The sequence below is a fragment of the Stegodyphus dumicola genome, chromosome 1 (assembly GCF_044657685.1).
Source record: "Stegodyphus dumicola isolate Sdum_Otavi_A_Nest chromosome 1, ASM4465768v1".
NCBI classification, from domain to species: domain Eukaryota; kingdom Metazoa; phylum Arthropoda; class Arachnida; order Araneae; family Eresidae; genus Stegodyphus; species Stegodyphus dumicola.
The window spans coordinates 11,303,519-11,322,390 of record NC_140768.1 but is presented as its reverse complement, the minus strand read 5'-3'; the positions used below and the strand labels follow the sequence as shown (position 1 = coordinate 11,322,390).

Below are 18,872 nucleotides of genomic sequence, written 5' to 3'. Positions count from 1 at the left end.
CATTTTTAACAAATAAGTTTGTTGTAAATTGAATTAACTTCTTCAAGACATTTTTATTTACGTCTTAATCGTCGTCGTTCTTTTACTGCATCTTGAGTCCAACTCATCTAATTGCCAACTGACAAAACGAAAAATAAAACATTAAAAGAATTATACGATGAACAATCTGTACGCCATCTGGTATTCAACATTGGCAGTACATTTATAACTACTTTTAATCGTGTGCTATTGATTTAATAGTCCTTACTTAGTTTGTATTTTATTGTTCTATTTTAATTTACTTACTACACAGTTTTAATTTGTATAAGTTCACATAACCTTACCATCGATAGTTTTAATAATTCTTAATTTAATTTCGATAGATCTCAATTTAATCGATAGTTCTTAATTTAATTTTAATCGGCATTCTAATTTTTTGACATTTTGAATTTTTGTAATTTCGTCATATTCGAATATTTCCTTACAATTTTAAAATTACGTCTTGTATTTTCTGTGCGTAACTGATCATCTACATGATTTTATTTGAATTAATTTTATGTTTCAGGCCTTTTCCCCCAATATTAATATTACAGAATAATATAATTTATATTTAAATACAGATATTTTTCTCAGACATTTAAAAAATTTTAACTGTTTTCTAATATCATGTTTAGTTTTGAATCCAAGCTAAATTCGTTTAAACGAATTCGCAACTTTCGGTACTAGTTTTAGGACCCCGTTCACTGTTTCATCCAATCAAACTTTTTGAGGAAAACTAGCATTTGCTTATGCTACATATATGATGAAATCCATAAAAATTAACATTTCACACTCAGCGTCTTTCTACTGAAACTGTTTAGTATACTGTTAAGTTTGCAAATATATCAAAGAAAATTTTTTATTGTCGCAACTGTCGATCTATCGAATTTCGTTAGTTAGTTATTTAGATTTATAATAGATGGCGCCACCTCCTTTTGAAATAACTATTTTGTTTGTAAAAGCAGGGCCAACTTATACTAGAGGTGCTCGTACCTTGAGGTTCCACTGTACCGTATTTTGATGTTTGTATGAAATGTGAAAGAAAAGCTATGAAATAAAAGCAACACAGCTCAAAAACAAAATAACATTTTAATACAACATATTAGTAAAAATACAAAGCCCCTCATTTGTACTGCAGAGTAAATGTGGCGAAAAGAGGCAATATTGATGGTAGACATGTAAGAGGTACATTATTATTGTAAGTATGGAAATGCTTGAAGGACAAATTTTCTAGCGTTACAGTTCAGTTGTGTATCAATAGTCCAGCTATTGATAATCTTAGAAGTTTACATCGGTGGTTTTCTAAAAACATAAGAATTTTCATCACTTAAAATTCTTATACAAAGAGCTATGCTTCGTGAAATGGTCTAATTTCAAATTTCATTCGAAAGTAGGACTCAGCTCATAAAAAACGCTAATGAATTGTTAGCGTAGATTAAATTTCATTAGCTTGTAGATTAAATTTCAAATTAAATTGTCTTGTAGATTAAATTTAGAATCCTTGCAGATTAAATTACACTTTTTACTCGTTCCAGACAAGCATCGATTAATTTTTTTTTTTTTTTTTTTTTTTTTAGCCCAAAAGGGCTATTAGCCTCAGAACGGAATTTTGCGTTGTTTCACTTTCTGCGTTGATTCACTTTACAAACTGTTGCCACCAAATATTATCCCCATGTATTATATTTAGAGAAACTAAATAATGAAGAATTCGCATGAATGCATTTCTCGCATTGTGAAAAAACAACGGTATAGTTCGACCGCCTCATCCGTAACCATGAGCGCAAACACGCATGCGCCATTCGGACCGAATTATTCTCAAAATAGGGTGGAAGAATGGGGACTTTCTTTCCCTCCAGTATAGCTCTCTCCGGAGAAGAGAAGACGTCTTCACGTCGCAGCAAGTAATAACGCCCCTTTTGGACGAGTCTATGTGTTTTGGCAGAATGCCAACCAGGGTTGCGCTTGAGACGGTCGAACTACACCTACAGCCATCCAATTTTGAGTAACGAAGTCCTCCAACCGAGCATGGGCACTTGGAAGCCCGAATTTTGAATTCCGAATCTGTTTTATTATCTGTTTCAAATTTTGTAAAATTTTGACTTGATTTTTTGATTAACAAAATCAACGATTTCAAAGCGTGCAACGGCAAAAGTATACGGGGGAAAAAAATTATTTCCATTGAGCAAAACTGTGTATCGAAAATTCTAAAGATGTGCCCTTTTCTGTTTTTAAATATTTTGTGTTATTGCAGTTGAATTCAACTTTATGTGGTTTAAGTGCAAAGAACATGATACTTAATAAATAAAGGTGACACACGAAACATTTAAAAAACGCCCTTCTGGCCGTAATATAATGGATGTGACTTTTTTATCATGCAATGGCACATGAACTTTAACTGTTCAATAAAAGAAAATAAGCAAATGAACTTATGGCATCAGTAAGGGCTAACAGTATTTGTATAAAACTGATTAACGAGGCTACTGGTAGTTCAGCCGCAAATAGTTATATGTTAATATGCCGCAAATAGTTAATACGAGTATGATTTTGATCCATCTTATGCACTATCTATCTTTACAAAGAAGAATGTCTGTTTGTGTGTTTGTTCGCGATTAACTCAGTCATTACTACAGCTATTGTCAACAAACTTTCTACAATTCTTTTTTGGGTCCTGGGAAAGGTCAATGTCCACTCCCCCCCCTCCCAAAAGCTAAAATCAGAGATATTAATTAAAAACTCTGAAAACGCTAATTTTCGTCCTCATTTTTACGAGTGGCAACAGTTTCGCACGCTAGAGATAAAAATGAGCTTTATTTCGATAAGTGTTGCCACTGCTCACTTTCAAATCGTAGAGATTGTTAATCAAAAATTTCGAAGTTTTACAATTAAATAAAAATAGCATTGTCAAACATTAGTTACATTATTCCCAATTCCAAAAATTCGTCGGAAGCCATTTCGTCTGTTCCCATCTTCGTACGAGTTTAATCAGCCGAGATATTAATTAAAAACTCTGAAAACACTCATTTTCGCACTCATTTTTCCGAGTGGCAACAGTCTTGCGCGTTGGAGATAAAAATGCTTTTGTTTCGAAAAGTGCTGCTACTACTCGCTTTCACATCGTAAAGTTTGTTAATCAAAAATTTGTAAGTTTTACAAAATCTATGTATATAAAGAAGAAAGTGTGTTTGTTTGTTCGCGTTATTAATTTATGATTAATTATGATCAATGTTTGGCCACATTTAAGGGGACTCATACACCTTAAACCCTTCGAATTATGTGACTGTTGCAAGAATTGAGATATTTTATTTATTTTAAAAGTAATTACTTCCAACCTTTTACAGCTGACTACATAATATAGCTGCTTTGGAAACTAGTAACCAGAAAGTTTGTGTTGCCACAAATATTTTTGTAATTTAATCCGCTTTGTAACAAAATTTTTCGTCATGTTTCCACCTTGCGCGCATGATATTTTAAAAATGGCTAATGGTACATACTTAAAATTTAATGGAATACTTTATATGGGCACTATTTTCCAACTGAACCAACAATCTGATGAATATTTTAATACTGAAAAATTTTATGGACGAAAACATTACAAATTTTTTTAATAAAATACATTTTATAAACTCAACTCCAAATAAAATAAAAATTTGACAAGAAATTCTCAGTTTTTTTTGGTTTACAGTAGTTTCCAAATATTATAAAAGCTATACATAAACTATGGAATTAAATAATGCAACAGATAATTTTAAACTGTGCGCGCAAGGTGCAAACATGACGAAAATTTTTGTCACAAAGCGGATTAAATTATAAAAATATTTGTGGCAACACAAACTTTCTGATTACGATTTCAGAAAGCAGCTATATTATGTAGTCAGCCATAAAAAGTTGGAGGTAATTGCTTTTAAAATAAATAAGTTATCCCAATTCTTGCAACAGTCACTTATTCGAAGATTATAAAGGGTTTAAGGTGTATGAGATCCCTTAACCGACTAAAATTGAATATTGGTGAAATATTTGATGGAACTTTCGCTTTTATGACCATTTGATTAGAAAGACGGAAATCATTAAGAACTGCTTGCCATTGTTGCTGATATGATGAGAGAGAATTAGTTTATTTTTCTATCGAAATTTTTTATGTGGATTCCATATCGCATCTGAAAATATATGACTACGACTTTTGCATCATTATCAGAGAAGGATTACAGCGTTATCGTTCTCTCTGTTATTAGATGCATTACTTTCAGTCTAACTTAACTGGCATCGGGTACTTCCGCTAGTACTAAGATATAATCATTGTGAAATTCAGTCACAAAGCCTGTCAGTGGACCAGCCACGAAAAATGAAGATATGCCGGCTTTGATGTTTTTTATTCACTGGTACAACTAGCGCAACGAGATGTGGTAATTATTTCAAGAAGTAAAGTAAACAGTCATCTGTTGGACAACCTTTTATCACTCTTATTCAGGATCGTTTGAAAACTGAAGTTTCTCAGCATGCTATAATCACTGGATTCCGGCACGAAATCTGGCTGGATGAAACATGTGTCACTAATACCTGTTGGTTGGCAGGCCTTCAGCAAGCCATCGAAGTCAAACTTGTAGGTATAGCGTTTTCCGTTCACTTTGCTCATGATCCCTTTGTCGTAGTAATACCTCAAAGCTCGACTTAGCTTATCATAATTCATGTTAGGTTTCGACTTTCGGTCTCCCCATTTTCTCGCAACCTCTTCTGGATTTAGCAACCGGAATTCACCCTCTTCGCCTTCCCATGCGATATGAGAACTGTTTTCTGGTTCAGAGAGCAGTTCGAGTAAAAACTGCCACAATTGAATTTGTCCGCCACCTAGAAGAAATTAAAATAAATAAATAAATAAAAATAAATGCTGAAATAAAATAAAATACGTAGAATGAAAGCATATTGCTATATAAAACGATAAATTTTTACTCTGCAAAGTAAAAAATAACAAGGGAAAAATTTGGTTAATCTTTGGATTATGGTAACTTGGCGATTTTTTGGCGACCAACCCTGCTACAGCAACCTGCTAGTTTTGTTTTGGACGCCATTTTGTTTTCACGAAGTAAAGGCATTTTTTTTTTTTTTTTTTACTCAACATTTTTTTCCAACAATCTGCTAGCCGAATTACGCTTATGCTAGAACTTTTATGGAACAAAAGTGCTTAATCATGACGAAGATTAGGTGCGAACTTGGGAGAAAGTGCAGAATTGCCCACTGCTTGCCGCGTTTTTAAGAATTGCACATACATGGTATCATCATGTACACGTCGACCTATTTTCACTTAAAAAAAACATCCCAGAATTGCACAAAAATGGCATTGCGCACACTCTTGAATTTATCCATGTACACTACTAAAGTACTAGCTAGTAACCTTTATAGCCTTACCAAACTGTCGCCAAACTACCTGTTACCATATTCCAAAGATTAGCCGAATTTTTTTCCCCCACTGTATCCGAAAATATCCATACATGCGTACAACAATGGACTCATGTATAGAAGAAGTAACAGCTAAACACAACTTGTACGAGAAATTATTATAAGAAGTAACAATTTGGTGGGTGTTTTTAATTTAGAGAAGTTTTAAAATTAAAATTTGCTTTTCTTAAAAAATTCAGGTCTAAAAATAATTTAAGGAGACTAAGAGATGAAAGATCGAGAAAAATGAAAGAAAAACATTGAAAGAAAGAGTTAAAAAATTTAGCTAGTTTGTTATCTTATAAGTGGATTAAGAGCACATGAAAATCTAGAAATTTTCTTTCTCATATGCGCACTTAGAAAATGATATGCATAGTCTAGGCAAACTAGATACATCTACTTTCTAACTTCCTCTCCCCCAAAACACACACACAACAAAAACAAAAACAACAACAACGAAAAAAAAAAAAAAAAAAAAAAAAAAAAAAAAACCACCCTTGCGAATTAAAATACTACTGCAAAAATACTCATAAATATTTTTATTAGTTCATTATTATAATAATTAAATGCACTGTATTGGCTATATACGTTTTTGGCTAATCTTTGGTTGGTGTTGGTGTATTTAATTATGGCAAAGCACATTAGGGCTATCTGCCTAAGGGGGAGGGATGCCTTCGTGGAGGACTTTCTAAGGGAAACTGGCTCGTATACACGTTACACATGGGGAAAACCACGAAAACACCCATGCAGCCAGCCCGTTCGCGGGATTCGAACCTCGGCCCGAACTACCAGTGTTCAGCGACTTTACCGCTCGGCCGCTGGTGGGTCCAATAATCTTTGGAATATGGTAAATAGTTTGGCGACATTTTGGTAAGGCGATAAAGGTTACTAGCTAGGACTTTAGCAATAATCTGAGAAGTACACAGTTCGAATCACAGATTATTTTGTCTCAGAGAAATGAGAAATCATGAGACATGTAATGTGACATTTTCCGAAAAATTCCAATCGGGATTTTAGCTAATAAGCACTTGGAAACAATTTCGCTGCTAAAGTTCAGAATCGCCCATTTATTTGTTTGGCGCTTTTTACAAGAGTAAGAAGAATTGGATTTTAGTCAATTTTCTTTGACTTTTTAAGTGAAAATAGGTCGATGTGTACATGGATAAAGTAAAGAGTGTGCGCAATGCCATTTTTGTGCAATTCTGGGATGTGTTTTTAAGCGAAAATAGGTCGACGTGTACATGGATACCGTGTATATGCATTCTTAAAAAACGCGGCAAACAGTGGGCGATTCTACACTTTCTCCCGATTTCGCACCTAATCTTCGTCATGATTAAGCACTTTTGTTCCATAAAAGTTGTAGCATAAGCATAATTCGGCTAGCAGATTGTTGAAAAAAATGTTGAGGGGAAAAAAAAAAAAAAAAAAAAAAAAAAAAACTAGCAGGTTGCTGCAACAGGGTTGGTCGCCAAAGTTTCGCCAAAAAATCATAAAAGTTACCATAATCCGAAGATTCACCAAGTTTTTAAAACATAAAATGAAGATTTCAATGAATAAGAAGTGTATCTATGGCTTTCAGATCGCTCAGTTTATTTATCAACAACAGATTTATTAAATATGGAAGATGAATTAAAAACATAATGTTTCACGAGTTTCAGGATTCTGATGACAAGTGACTATGTGGAAAGTGGCATAAAAAGCAGATTTAAAATCTTGCGTTTCTTTCAGTGGCAACACTTGTTCAGGCTAATGGACGATCTACGGATGTTAGCGTAATGCAGACGAACATAACAAATGAAGAATCTTTCCATAATTAGAAAAATCTTAAATCTTAGAAGAATCTTTCCATATAAGGACATTTAGACGTTTTCTAACCTCAAAGACTGATTTTCAAGCAGGAAGCTGTAATGAATAATAGTCAATAAACTAGTAACTACAAATGCACAAAAATAAATATAAAACTATTATTTACCTAAACTAAAAATGATAGTTTCTGTAAAGACCACTGGCATTGCTAATGAATTTTAGGTTATATTGAAAATTGTTACCGATATTGTATTCTATTTACTTATCAATGCAAAATTAAATTAGGATAATTGAAAATTGATATGAAATAAGCATTTGCTAAAAAAGTTCTAAGACTTATACTTTACTTTTTTGGAACCAAAACATGTGAAAAATCAGCAACGCCCTCGCCGGAAATCGAACCACGGACCTCTGGAATACGCGCCCAGCGTGCAGACCACTACACTACGAAGGCATGCTAAGAAGGTGGGATAAATATCTTATACGCTCCCCCTTTTAAAGGATGACTGGGAATTTTAGGAAACTCAGTCGCTAAATCCTGGGTGTGGAGAATCATCATCCACCACCCTTTTAGTTCGGGCGCCACTGTAGAGACATCAAGTTATTTCGAAACATGAGATAAGGAAAATGAGCAATGCTTTAGCCGGGAATCGAACCACGGACCTCTGGAATACGTCCCCACTGTGCTGATCACTACACTACAGAGGCATGCTAGGAAGGCGGGAGAAATACCTTATAGACTTAAGATAACTTAAGATTTAAAAAAAACTTATGCGTACACCACATGACTTCATTGTATTGGAATATTAAATTGGAATATTAAATTTTACGCATTTTTTCTTGCATTTCATTTAAACTTATTGGATTGAATTAAATCTACTTCGCCGGCAGCGCATAAACCACAATAGAATAAATGCATTCTTTAAAATTCACTCTAGTATTTGTTTACCATAGCGACACTCTGGCGCTAGATTCACTTAACAGTATTAATAATTATATAACAGTTAACTTATATAATAATTATATAACGGAGACTAAGTTAACTGTTATATAATCCAATAATTATACAAAAGTTAATGTATATATTTCGTTCATATTATAACTGATAATGCACAAAATTTATATCATCTAAAGAATTGAATTATCTAATCGTTGCCACATGTTCTATTCAAATACTATAACAAAGCTAGAACTATGTATAAAAGAAATTAAGCAAAACAAAAAAGAAACAGTTTTTCACAGACGATTGAATATTTCTCATTGAATTAATTCAGTTCTCACTTCGCGAGAAGGCAAAAATACATAAAAACTCAAAATATCTATATTAAAAATTACGAAGTAAATCTCAAACACTTATTTCCTCAAAAAAATTCCAGAAAGAATTAAGCATGATTTAATTGGCAATAATAAATGAAGGCGTTATCTTTGTTGTTGCGAAGCTAAGTTTATCTAGATTGGCAACAAATCCACTAGACTCCTGTTTCAAATGTAAACATCAATGGCCGCCATTAAAAACAGGCTTAGCGGCAATAAAACAACTTTAAAATTGCTGATAATTCTATAAATATTGCACACAGATTTACTAAAGGCATAAAATCCTTAACCGGAAGATAAAAACAACATAATTCAATCATTTTTAAAGCAAAAAATGTACAATTTACGAACATATAAGAGTCAAGAAACTGAGATCACTGAGCCGGGTAACAGAGTGGATATATATATAAATATATTTATATACGTTTGGTGCGGCCGATTGCAACCAAAATACGAGGTGCACATCTACATGTTATAGCAGTCCTATATACAAAATTTCAACGTTCTGAGGCTACTCGTTTTTGAGTTATGTGAGATACGTACGTACGCACGTACGTACGTACATACGTTCGTACAGACGCCACGAAAAATTCTCTTCAGAATTAATTTTAAAGCAGTTTTATAATTTTTTTGAAGGAAAAGAGTCTGTTATTCTGTCCTTACGTACAGATATGACGCAAAAACATCGTTAAATTGCATTCAATAGCGGTCAAAATGGATATTTTCGTTGAAATATGCTGCCTGAAACTTTTCGCGATTACAATACTTCCTTTTTACTTCGTATAAGGAATTAAAAAAAAAAGAGCGTGAGTTATGATTCTCAAGAAAATAGCAGTTCTCAAACTATTACTTACTCTTAAATTATAAGAAGGAGTTCTTATTAGATGATTAATAGTAAACGTTAATAGTGTTCGAACTTACTGTTAGAAGTAGAGGCACTCTGACTTTCTTTCATAAAGTATTTACCAAATACTTCTCTAATCGAATCTAGAAGAAAAATAAGGGATATAAATTGTACATGAAAGAATTAATTTGTCAATAACGGAGGCAGAGATTAGAATTAATCTCACACATCACGGTACAGTTACATTAAAAAAATCTTAATTGTACATGAAAGAATCATAAATTGTACATGAAAGAATTAATTTGTCAATAACGGAGGCAGAGATTAGAATTAATCTCACACATCACGGTACAGTTACATTAAAAAAATCTTAATTGTACATGAAAGAATCATAAATTGTACATGAAAGAATTAATTTGTCAATAACGGAGGCAGAGATTAGAATTAATCTCACACATCACGGTACAGTTACATTAAAAAATCTTTAAAAAAATTTCCTAATTATTATTATTGCACGAGACGTATTAGTTTGCTTATAACAAGAAGCTAGATTTAAACAGTTTCGCTGTGCAACGTACATTCATACTATTTAAGTAAATTTCAATTATTTTCGAATTATTGTTAGACTAATAAAGGATATAGAGTAAGGCAAATATAGATACATTACACTTGACACACACACACACATATATATATACCTGGTGGCCATAATTAAACTGACAGTGCTCACAGTGTTCTGTAGCGCGATCTATTTGCAAGAATGACGCCACATTTTGTAGGAAGATTAAACAAGACGGGGGACGAAGGATTCCGCGAAAAAAAAGAATTAGTTCCAAAAGTCACCACTAGGAGAATATTTGCGCTGTGTAATAGAAAATAGAGTGTTAACAAATGCAAATTAATACGGAATAAAATTACCTTTTATTATGGATATGCCTTATGGAATATGGATATGCGTTACAGTTCGGTATGGATAATCTTAGGAAAGATTATCAACTTCTATCCGTACAAGATCAGCCGTGTATAGGAGTTACTGTCCCCCGACCATGATAAACGATTGACTTTTGCTACACCTTTCTTGCCAGAATGGAGGTGGATGATGCTTGGCCGTGGAAAATCTTATACGGAGACGAGGCCCACTTTTGCCTGCATGGAACTGTGAATACCCAGAACTGCCGAATTTGGAATGACAAATCACCACATGCAGTCACAGCTATTCCCTTACATTCACCAAAGGTAACTGTTTGGTGTGGGTTCACATCGGAATTTATCGTAGGTCCATTCTTCTATGAGAACATTACCCCGACAGGACTGGAAACCTGTTCTATTACCGGAGAGAAATATCGCCACATGTTGAACAGCTTTGTCATTCCGACACTTCAGCAAAGACAATCAATGCCTAGGGGAAATCATTTTCATGCAAGATGGAGCCCCTCCACACGTTGCTGTACGGGTGCAACAGATGCTACGACAGAAATTCACAACAGAGTCATTAGCCGCTACTTTCCAACTGCATGGCCACCTCGGTCGCCTGATCTTACCCGATGCGACTTCTGGCTATGGGCTTACCTTAAGTCCAAGGTCTATCAAGGAGTGGTCCAGGACCTGGTTACGTTGAAGGATAACATATCACGGACTGTACGGGAGATTCCTGCAGACATGTTACTTTCTGCTGTTGAGCATACTGTGCACAGGTTGCAATATGTGGTCCACAACAACGGCAGCCACATTGAACCTCATTTGAATGTAAAATAAAAGGTAATTTCCGTATTGATTTGCATTTGTTAACACTCTATTTTCTATTACACAGCGCCAAATATTCCCCTAGCAGTGACTTTTGGAACTAATTTTTTTTTTTTTCGCGGAATCCTTCGTCCCCCGTCTTGTTTAATCTTCCTACAAAATGTGGCGTCATTCTCGCAAATAGATCGCGCTACAGAACACAGTGAGCACTGTCAGTTTAATTATGGCCACTTGTTATATATATATGTGATGTACCAGCTTTTGTCAAGAATAAGTAGATTGTTGAAGAATCATAAATGTAGTCGTAGCTTAAATTAACAGACGATATGTTTAAAAATCAGAATCCATTTATTATTATTCAGGAGATAGCAGTTACAAAATCAGATATACGGAGTAAATAAAAAGAATCACTAATAACTTTTTGTATGAAGTTTACTGCATCCTGACATTTAAGAAAAAGCCCCGATATTCCTTTTGCGAGTCTTTTTATAGCCTCTGGAAAGGCGGAGCTTCCATGAAATGACGTCAGCCTCGTCAGCCAATCCAGTTCGCTTGAAATATTTCCAGAACATTCTAAAACTGTACGTGTAGAAAAGGCGGGAAAAACAACTTGACTACGGGGCTGTGGATTTAATTCCACGTACTTTCAAATAAGAGAACGTCGCCATTAAAAAATGAAAAGAACATACAGTTAGAATTTTAACGTGTATTCTTGACTATGGAATTTTATTATTACAAATATTCCCCCATCTGAAAAGGCTTGAAGCCGGGAGCCTCGACCACAAGACATTCCAGACAGAAAAAATATTTTAAATAATTGTTTAATTTGTTTGAAGAACTCGCATCCAGAATTCGAGTTACAATAATAAAAAACACAACATAAATGATTGACATTCTTCACTTCTCAGCAGACGATATCCAAATCATGCGGTTCTAACTATGAGACGCGCTCAAAATTCGAAGACATATATATATATATATAGTTATACTATATGTATATATAATACTATATATGCTCTCTCTCCCTCTCTCTATATATATCAAAGATTGAAGTAAATTTATTAATTAATCGTAACAAATTGCCTAATACTTGCGCAAAAGCTGCAAAGTAATAAAATTAAAATTTATTTACCAGTGGATTATTGAGTATATTATCTCTTTTGAGAAAGGTATTAGAATTTTAGTTGAATAAAGTTGAATAAGCATTTAAAACTGAATCTTGAATTTTTTTTTTCGAATGAAACATCAAATATGAATTACGAAAAAATTAAAAATGGAAACTTTTAAAAAATGTAAAAGTAATCAACAGAAAATAATATACTCAACAATAATGATAATAATAAAAACTGAAATATTTCAGATGTTAAAATACGTCCAAAGGGGCGTTTTTTTAACAATTTGTGTGTTACTTTTATTTATTAAATATCATGTTCTTCGCACTTAAGCCATAAAATTCAGTTCAAGAGCAATATCTCAAAATAATTTTAAAATGAGCATATCTTTAGAATTTCCGATACACAGTCCGCGCGATGGAGATAAGAATGTTTTTTTCCCGTACAGTGTTTCCATCGTTCGCTTTGAAATCGTTGAGTTTGTTAATCAGAAGTTCGTTGAAGTGTTGCAAAATCTGAAATCGATAATAAAACAAATTTCAAATTCAAATTAGAGCCCATATTCTATGGAAGATTACGTTAGTCAAATTTTGATGGTTCTAGGTAACGTTGTTTTATCACAGTGCGAGAAATATACATACATTTTGAAGATTCTTTATCGTTTAATTTCTTTAAATATAATGTAAGGCGATAATATTTGGTGGCAAAAATTTGAAAAGTGAAACAACGCTTATCCTGAATTGACGCAAAGTGCCAAAACGAAATTACTAGTCCATCTGGGCAAATTGCTCCTTTGGACTAAAAACTGTTGCCAGATTCCAAACATTAAGTTACACTCAGTAACACGAAGGTAAAAAAAAATAAAATAGTTTATCTCCTTGTGGAAGAAAATGCTTTAACGATATCACGTGACTTATATAAACATTCATGAAACAAAAGTATGAAATGTAATGAAAAACAGTTAAAAAAACACAACAAAATATTTCCAGCATTTCACAAATATTACACACAAAATTTATTTGTGTGTAATATTATTTTGAAATCCTGTATTATATTTTTGAGATTTTGTTTCGTAGAAAGCATATAAAAGTAAGATATGGATAGAAATTTTCAAGCAGATATCTTAATTATTATTTCCTTAATCATTACTAAATTTACCGAGCTAAGTGCAAATTATACATTTTTAGGATTTAAACATTAAATATATTTTTATCATATTATACAATTATAATAACAGTCGTAATCATTAACATTATTATAGAATTTGTCATGTTTGTTTACAAATGACGTAACAGCCGCAGACGGACGGAGAAAATAAAAAGGAGTTGTGCTTTTCCGGAATGGCAACATGAAAAATGATATTCTAAAAATATTTGCGTAAAAGTTATTGAATATTTTATGATGGAGTAGCTAATATTTTTGTTCTTTTTAAAGTTTAAATAAAATTGTTGATCTTGTCATAAACAATTTAAAAAAAATTCGTTCGTATTCATTTCAAGAACCGCTATTAACTGAAATTTAATAAACTGTGGAATGAAACTGTATATCAGCATCGAATGTGGAATGGAGTAAGAGTACAATGGATTTCGGTAGACGAAAAGCAAATAACATCCCAATAAAAAGAAAGGCACAACGACAGTTTGGCAGATCAGCCCTTTAGAAGGTAGGTGAATATTTCCCTTATTCTATTAATGAAATAAATTTTGGTACTATTCGGTTTTGAGGGCCGTAAAAAATCGCTAAATTATTGTTGATGCCAGTGCTGCCAAAAATAATTGCGGCAACCCTAACGCAAGAAAGGAAGTATGGTAGCAAATAACTATCTAAGATTGATGTTTTAATTTAGATGAAAAGTTAATTTCGTATAATACATTTTTATTATTATAATTTATATAAAAAAAGGCTAAACATGACTGAATGGAAGCATTAGAGTAAATAACTATTTCATATCATTTTTATAATTTATATAAAAATTGATAAACATAACTGAATGGATGCCTGCATCGGTATTTCGCTACCGAGTTATCACTAAAGCATAATTTCATCTCGTTGGTGTGTGTGGTGTATTTAATTATGGCAAAGCACACTAGGGCTATCTGCCTAAGGGGAGGGATGCCTTTCGTGGAGGACTTTCTAAGGGAAACTGGCTCGTATACACGTTACACATGGGGAAAACCACGAAAACGCCCATGCAGCCAGCCCGTTCGCGGGATTCGTACCTCGGACCGAACTACCAGTGTTCAGCGACTTTACCGCTCGGTCGCTTCTCGTTGGTAACATAATTTTCTATAATGAATGATGCCTTTTCTTTGAAAAAATTCTCAGTAAAGTGCAGAATCGCCCACTTATTTGTTTGCCGCTTTTTACAAGGGTAAAAACAAGTGGATTTTTGTCAATTTTCTTTTACTTTTTAAGTGAAAAATAGGTCGATGTGTACATAGATAAAGTCAAGGGTGTGCGTAGTACCATTTTTGTGCAATTCTGGAAATTAAGTGAAAATAGGTCGATGTGTACATGGATACCGAGTACGTGCAATTCTTGAAACCGCGTTAAGCAATGGGCGATTCTGCACTTTACCCAAAATTCTATTGCAGACTTTTCGTCATGGGCAATTCCTAAATTATTAAATCCAAAGGATATGAAAAAAGGATTTAAAATCAAAAAAGGGTTTAAAAATTAAACTAGTATTTCAGTGGCCTCTTAAGAAATATAGAATTATATAAACTTACGCAATCTGAAATCAGCGCGTACGCTAGATTTGGCGCGCTGTTAAATGGGCGCGTTTGCTAGATTTGGCGCTTTTGCGGATACATTTTCTCTGCAATTTTTTTACGGTCCTCAAAACAGAATAGTACCTAAATGGTAAACAAAAATAATTGATAAAATTTAACAGATCTATTTGACTTACCTTTGTATATGATCTTTGGGTGCTACTTTGGTAGACGGTTGCACGGATTTTGGCGATTTTTTGGCGATTTTTTTTGGCGAGCGATACGACTTATTGTAAACTCATTGCTAGACAAGTTGTTTATGGTAACCGATACTTTGTTGCCATTTTATTTAAAAAATAATGCGTTTTATTATTCATAAATTCTGTGTTTTAAATATTATTTATGACTTCAAAATAATAAAAATGAATTTAATTTTGCATTTTTATTTGAAATAAAAATTTTAGTGTTTATGATATTTTATGGAATTTTATGTTGTGAATGATGTAATGAATGACGTCACAAAATATTTTAAAAGTAATTGGTTTTAATATCTATAAATTTAATCTAATGTTTTAAACATTATTTATGGCTGTTAAATATTAAAATACAATTTAATTTTGCATTTTTTTAAAATATGGTTTTATTATGAATGATTATTTAAATAATTTTAATTCTATGCGTGATGTAATCAGCTCCCTGATTGGTTACTGAATATTTGTGCATTACCGCGCCATTTTAAAATTTTATTATTCATGTCTTCGAATTCCTCCCATTTCAAAGCGAATGGATGTGTCCGTTTCGAATATGAATGTTGTTACTGGTAATTACCAAGAATTATTGGTATCGGAATAAAAAAATTGCCGTTTGAGACCTTATTTTGGCCAACCTTACTTTCCTAATCAAAGATTTATTTATAAATTGTTAATAGCGTCAGAGGAAATTTATTTTAAATTTTTGGAGAAAACCTGACTAATTGCTTCTTCAATGAAGTGTGAGAGATGTGGATCTCACAGATGAAGATCATTAGCGGACCGGTTATTTTGTGGTACTTATTAATATACGACAGGTTAAAAAATGTAAGTACATAATTTTCTTTTACTTCATAATTGTATACTTCAATTTTTATTAAAAAATTAATACAATGATTTCAAAAATTCCTGAGATATTTATTGCCGCATATGTTTTAATGTTAAATAATTAAATCCTATAAAACTTATTTTAAAGTATTTAAGTAATATTTTAATTCTTTTAAACGTTGGTATGATGTTTTTAATTCGATATTCAATTTAAGTAATATTTTAATCCAATTAAATGCTGCGCAGTGTTTTTATAGCGGTGTTTTTATTCTATTATATAAAAGTAACAATTTAACCTTACTTTAGCATTTTATAGTCTTGGTAAATGTATTTATTTACATTTGCCAGCGATCTTAAAAAACAACGTTTTCAACAAAAATTAATCCATTATTTTTAACGATATTTATTTTTGGTATTTTTCCGTTTTGCCGGCGCAAGCGATAAAGTAGCCAATAATGGTACAACCGATGCCAAACGGAATATTCTCGCTGGTAACCTTTTACGCCTCATTTTCAAAACAAGTCGCAGCTTTTTCTTATCAGATTGATTGTTTTTTTCAATACTGGCATATAATTGCATAGAATTTTCATCAGATAGTTCAGCTTTATGTCTAAGGCCATTTTCCGTAATTAAGTCAATTAGAATGCAATCACAGTGCTTACCTGAAGCCGAATATATAGAAAAGGTAAAGTCAAGGGTTAAATTCAATTCTAATGAGAATGCATTAGCGAAGTAAAGCACTACAGTTTTACATAATTTCTGAGTAAGCTATTCGTACGAATTGAAATATTTCTTGCATATAAACTTGTGTTTCAAATTAAGATTTAACTTGAAATTAATGTAGATAATTACTGAGAGCATTAGAATTTTGTAGAGTAGTTTACGTGAGATGAGATCGCTTGGGGTCACGTGATACGAACCGCGAATCAGGATGGTGAACCATGAAAGCATAGTAAATTCTTAAATTAATGTTTTTTTACAAATTTATTGTCTTTATTTATTGGCTTTTTATAAAATTTTAAGCGATATTAAAATGTTTATGCCTTCAAAAAAAGAATTCTTAAAACTAACATTTTTTAAATATTTTTTATGTGTATACTGTATGTTGTCGCCAATAAAGTCTGCTTGCGAGATTTGCGCCGGCGAAAAGGAAAAGTACCTTATTTTTTTTTTAAGTTTCGAATACTTTACTATATGCGTAAAATACGTAAAAATAGCATTTTTCAGGATGGTTGACGATTGTAAAAACCGCGCCAACAATTGCGCCAATGTAAATCGCCAAAAATCCGTGCAACCGCCTACCAAAGTAGCACCGATCTTTGACCTATTATTGTTTTATGTCGCTGTAACTTGCAAAAGTCTACTGTGTTATGTGGCCTATAAGCATAGAAAGGTTGGTCTTCCAGCTCCATTTTAATAGAGAACTATTTAATATAAGAAATATAGAGCATTTATTGTATTTTGGTTTAATATAAGGACGGTCATATATTAGTTTTAGGTCTCAATTAAGGCTACATGCACAACATTCTTTCAGAGGCTCATAGAAAACACTTTTCTAGTTTTATAATAAAAAAAAAAAAAAAAAAAATATATATATATTTCGAGAAACTATAGAACAATTGTGGAGTCTTCTTAAACATCCAGGCTTTAGGTCCGGGTCTTTTGGGCTTAGGCGATAATCAGGCTTCCAACAAAGTAAAAACTATTAACATAGTAACTAAAAGTATCTCATTTTAATTCGTATATTCAATTAATTGGAAATTTAATTTCATCTTTTCAGTTTCCAGTGAAAAAGATAGAAAAAATAAAACAAATTACTTACCACACATGTTCTGATTGAAATCTGGTTCATTTTTACGCTCATCCGAACTTAGAACTGACCGGATTGTAGGCGTAGTTATGTGTCCACTTGCTAAAAAGAAACAAAAAATGTACATATTTAGCATGTTGAGTTCTAAACATATTAGAGTTATGTTACATAAACTATTATTCTAAACATATTAGAGTTCAGTTACGTTTAAAAGTAAGTAAAAGTTTACAATTGGGCGCCCCTTGTCTTTCTGGCGCCAAGAAGGTACAGTTTCAAAATGACCGCTACACAAAAACCAAAGAAAAGAAGTCAAAGAATTGCACAAACTCGGTGTCCACGTACACATCGATCTATTTTCACTTAAAAAAATCAGAGAGTTGCACAAACTCGGCATTGTGCAATGCTTTGACTTTGTCCATGACACTTCGATCTATTTTCACTTAAAAAAAATCAGGAATCTAAAAACAAGTTGAAAACTATCACGGTAACCAGAAATGGGGTTTCATCAGAAAAAATTGAACAAAATTTGTCGCCAATAGAAGGGGCACCCAATTCTACACTAGAGCCCTTTAGAGGTTAGAGTTATGTATATAGACGGAAAAGAAGATTTAAATGATTATATTTCATACACTGAAACTCCTTTTATTTCAGTGCATTCTCAATGTTCTGAACTGAAGAATTATGTTTAAATTTCCAAACAGAATATAGATAAGACAAACTACGTTCTAACTTTGTTAAAAGAACTAAAATAGCGTTCCGATATTGTCTTTTTATAAACTTGTATTCGAGGGTTAAATTATGTTAAAATTAAAGAAGGAGTAATTAATATAAGAAATTAAATTAATCGAGTCACTAGAAAGTCAAGTTATTTTCCATAATTCTTATTTTACTAATGAATTGTCAAGTTTTTTAAATCACTGTCGATTAAATATCGTTTGCTTTATTCCTAAATTCTCTCTGCATGTCTTATTAAATTTCTTTTACTAAATATCTCATTGACATATTTTT

The 18,872-nt window shown here is 32.6% G+C and overlaps 1 protein-coding gene across 1 annotated transcript in view; it reads right to left on the bottom strand.

Annotated features, from left to right (window-relative positions):
• Window positions 1-1,088: 1,088 nt before the first annotated feature.
• Window positions 1,089-18,872, bottom strand: part of LOC118184716 (uncharacterized) — a 94,004-nt gene continuing 76,220 nt past the window's right edge. Inside the window, exons 3-5 of the mRNA XM_035354430.2 lie at window positions 17,877-17,966; window positions 9,490-9,555; window positions 1,089-4,860 (exon numbers count right to left, since the gene is read on the bottom strand). Of these exons, the coding sequence (XP_035210321.1) occupies window positions 4,448-4,860; window positions 9,490-9,555; window positions 17,877-17,966 (569 nt within the window). The 3' untranslated portion in view covers window positions 1,089-4,447. The remainder of the gene's footprint in view (window positions 4,861-9,489; window positions 9,556-17,876; window positions 17,967-18,872) is intronic.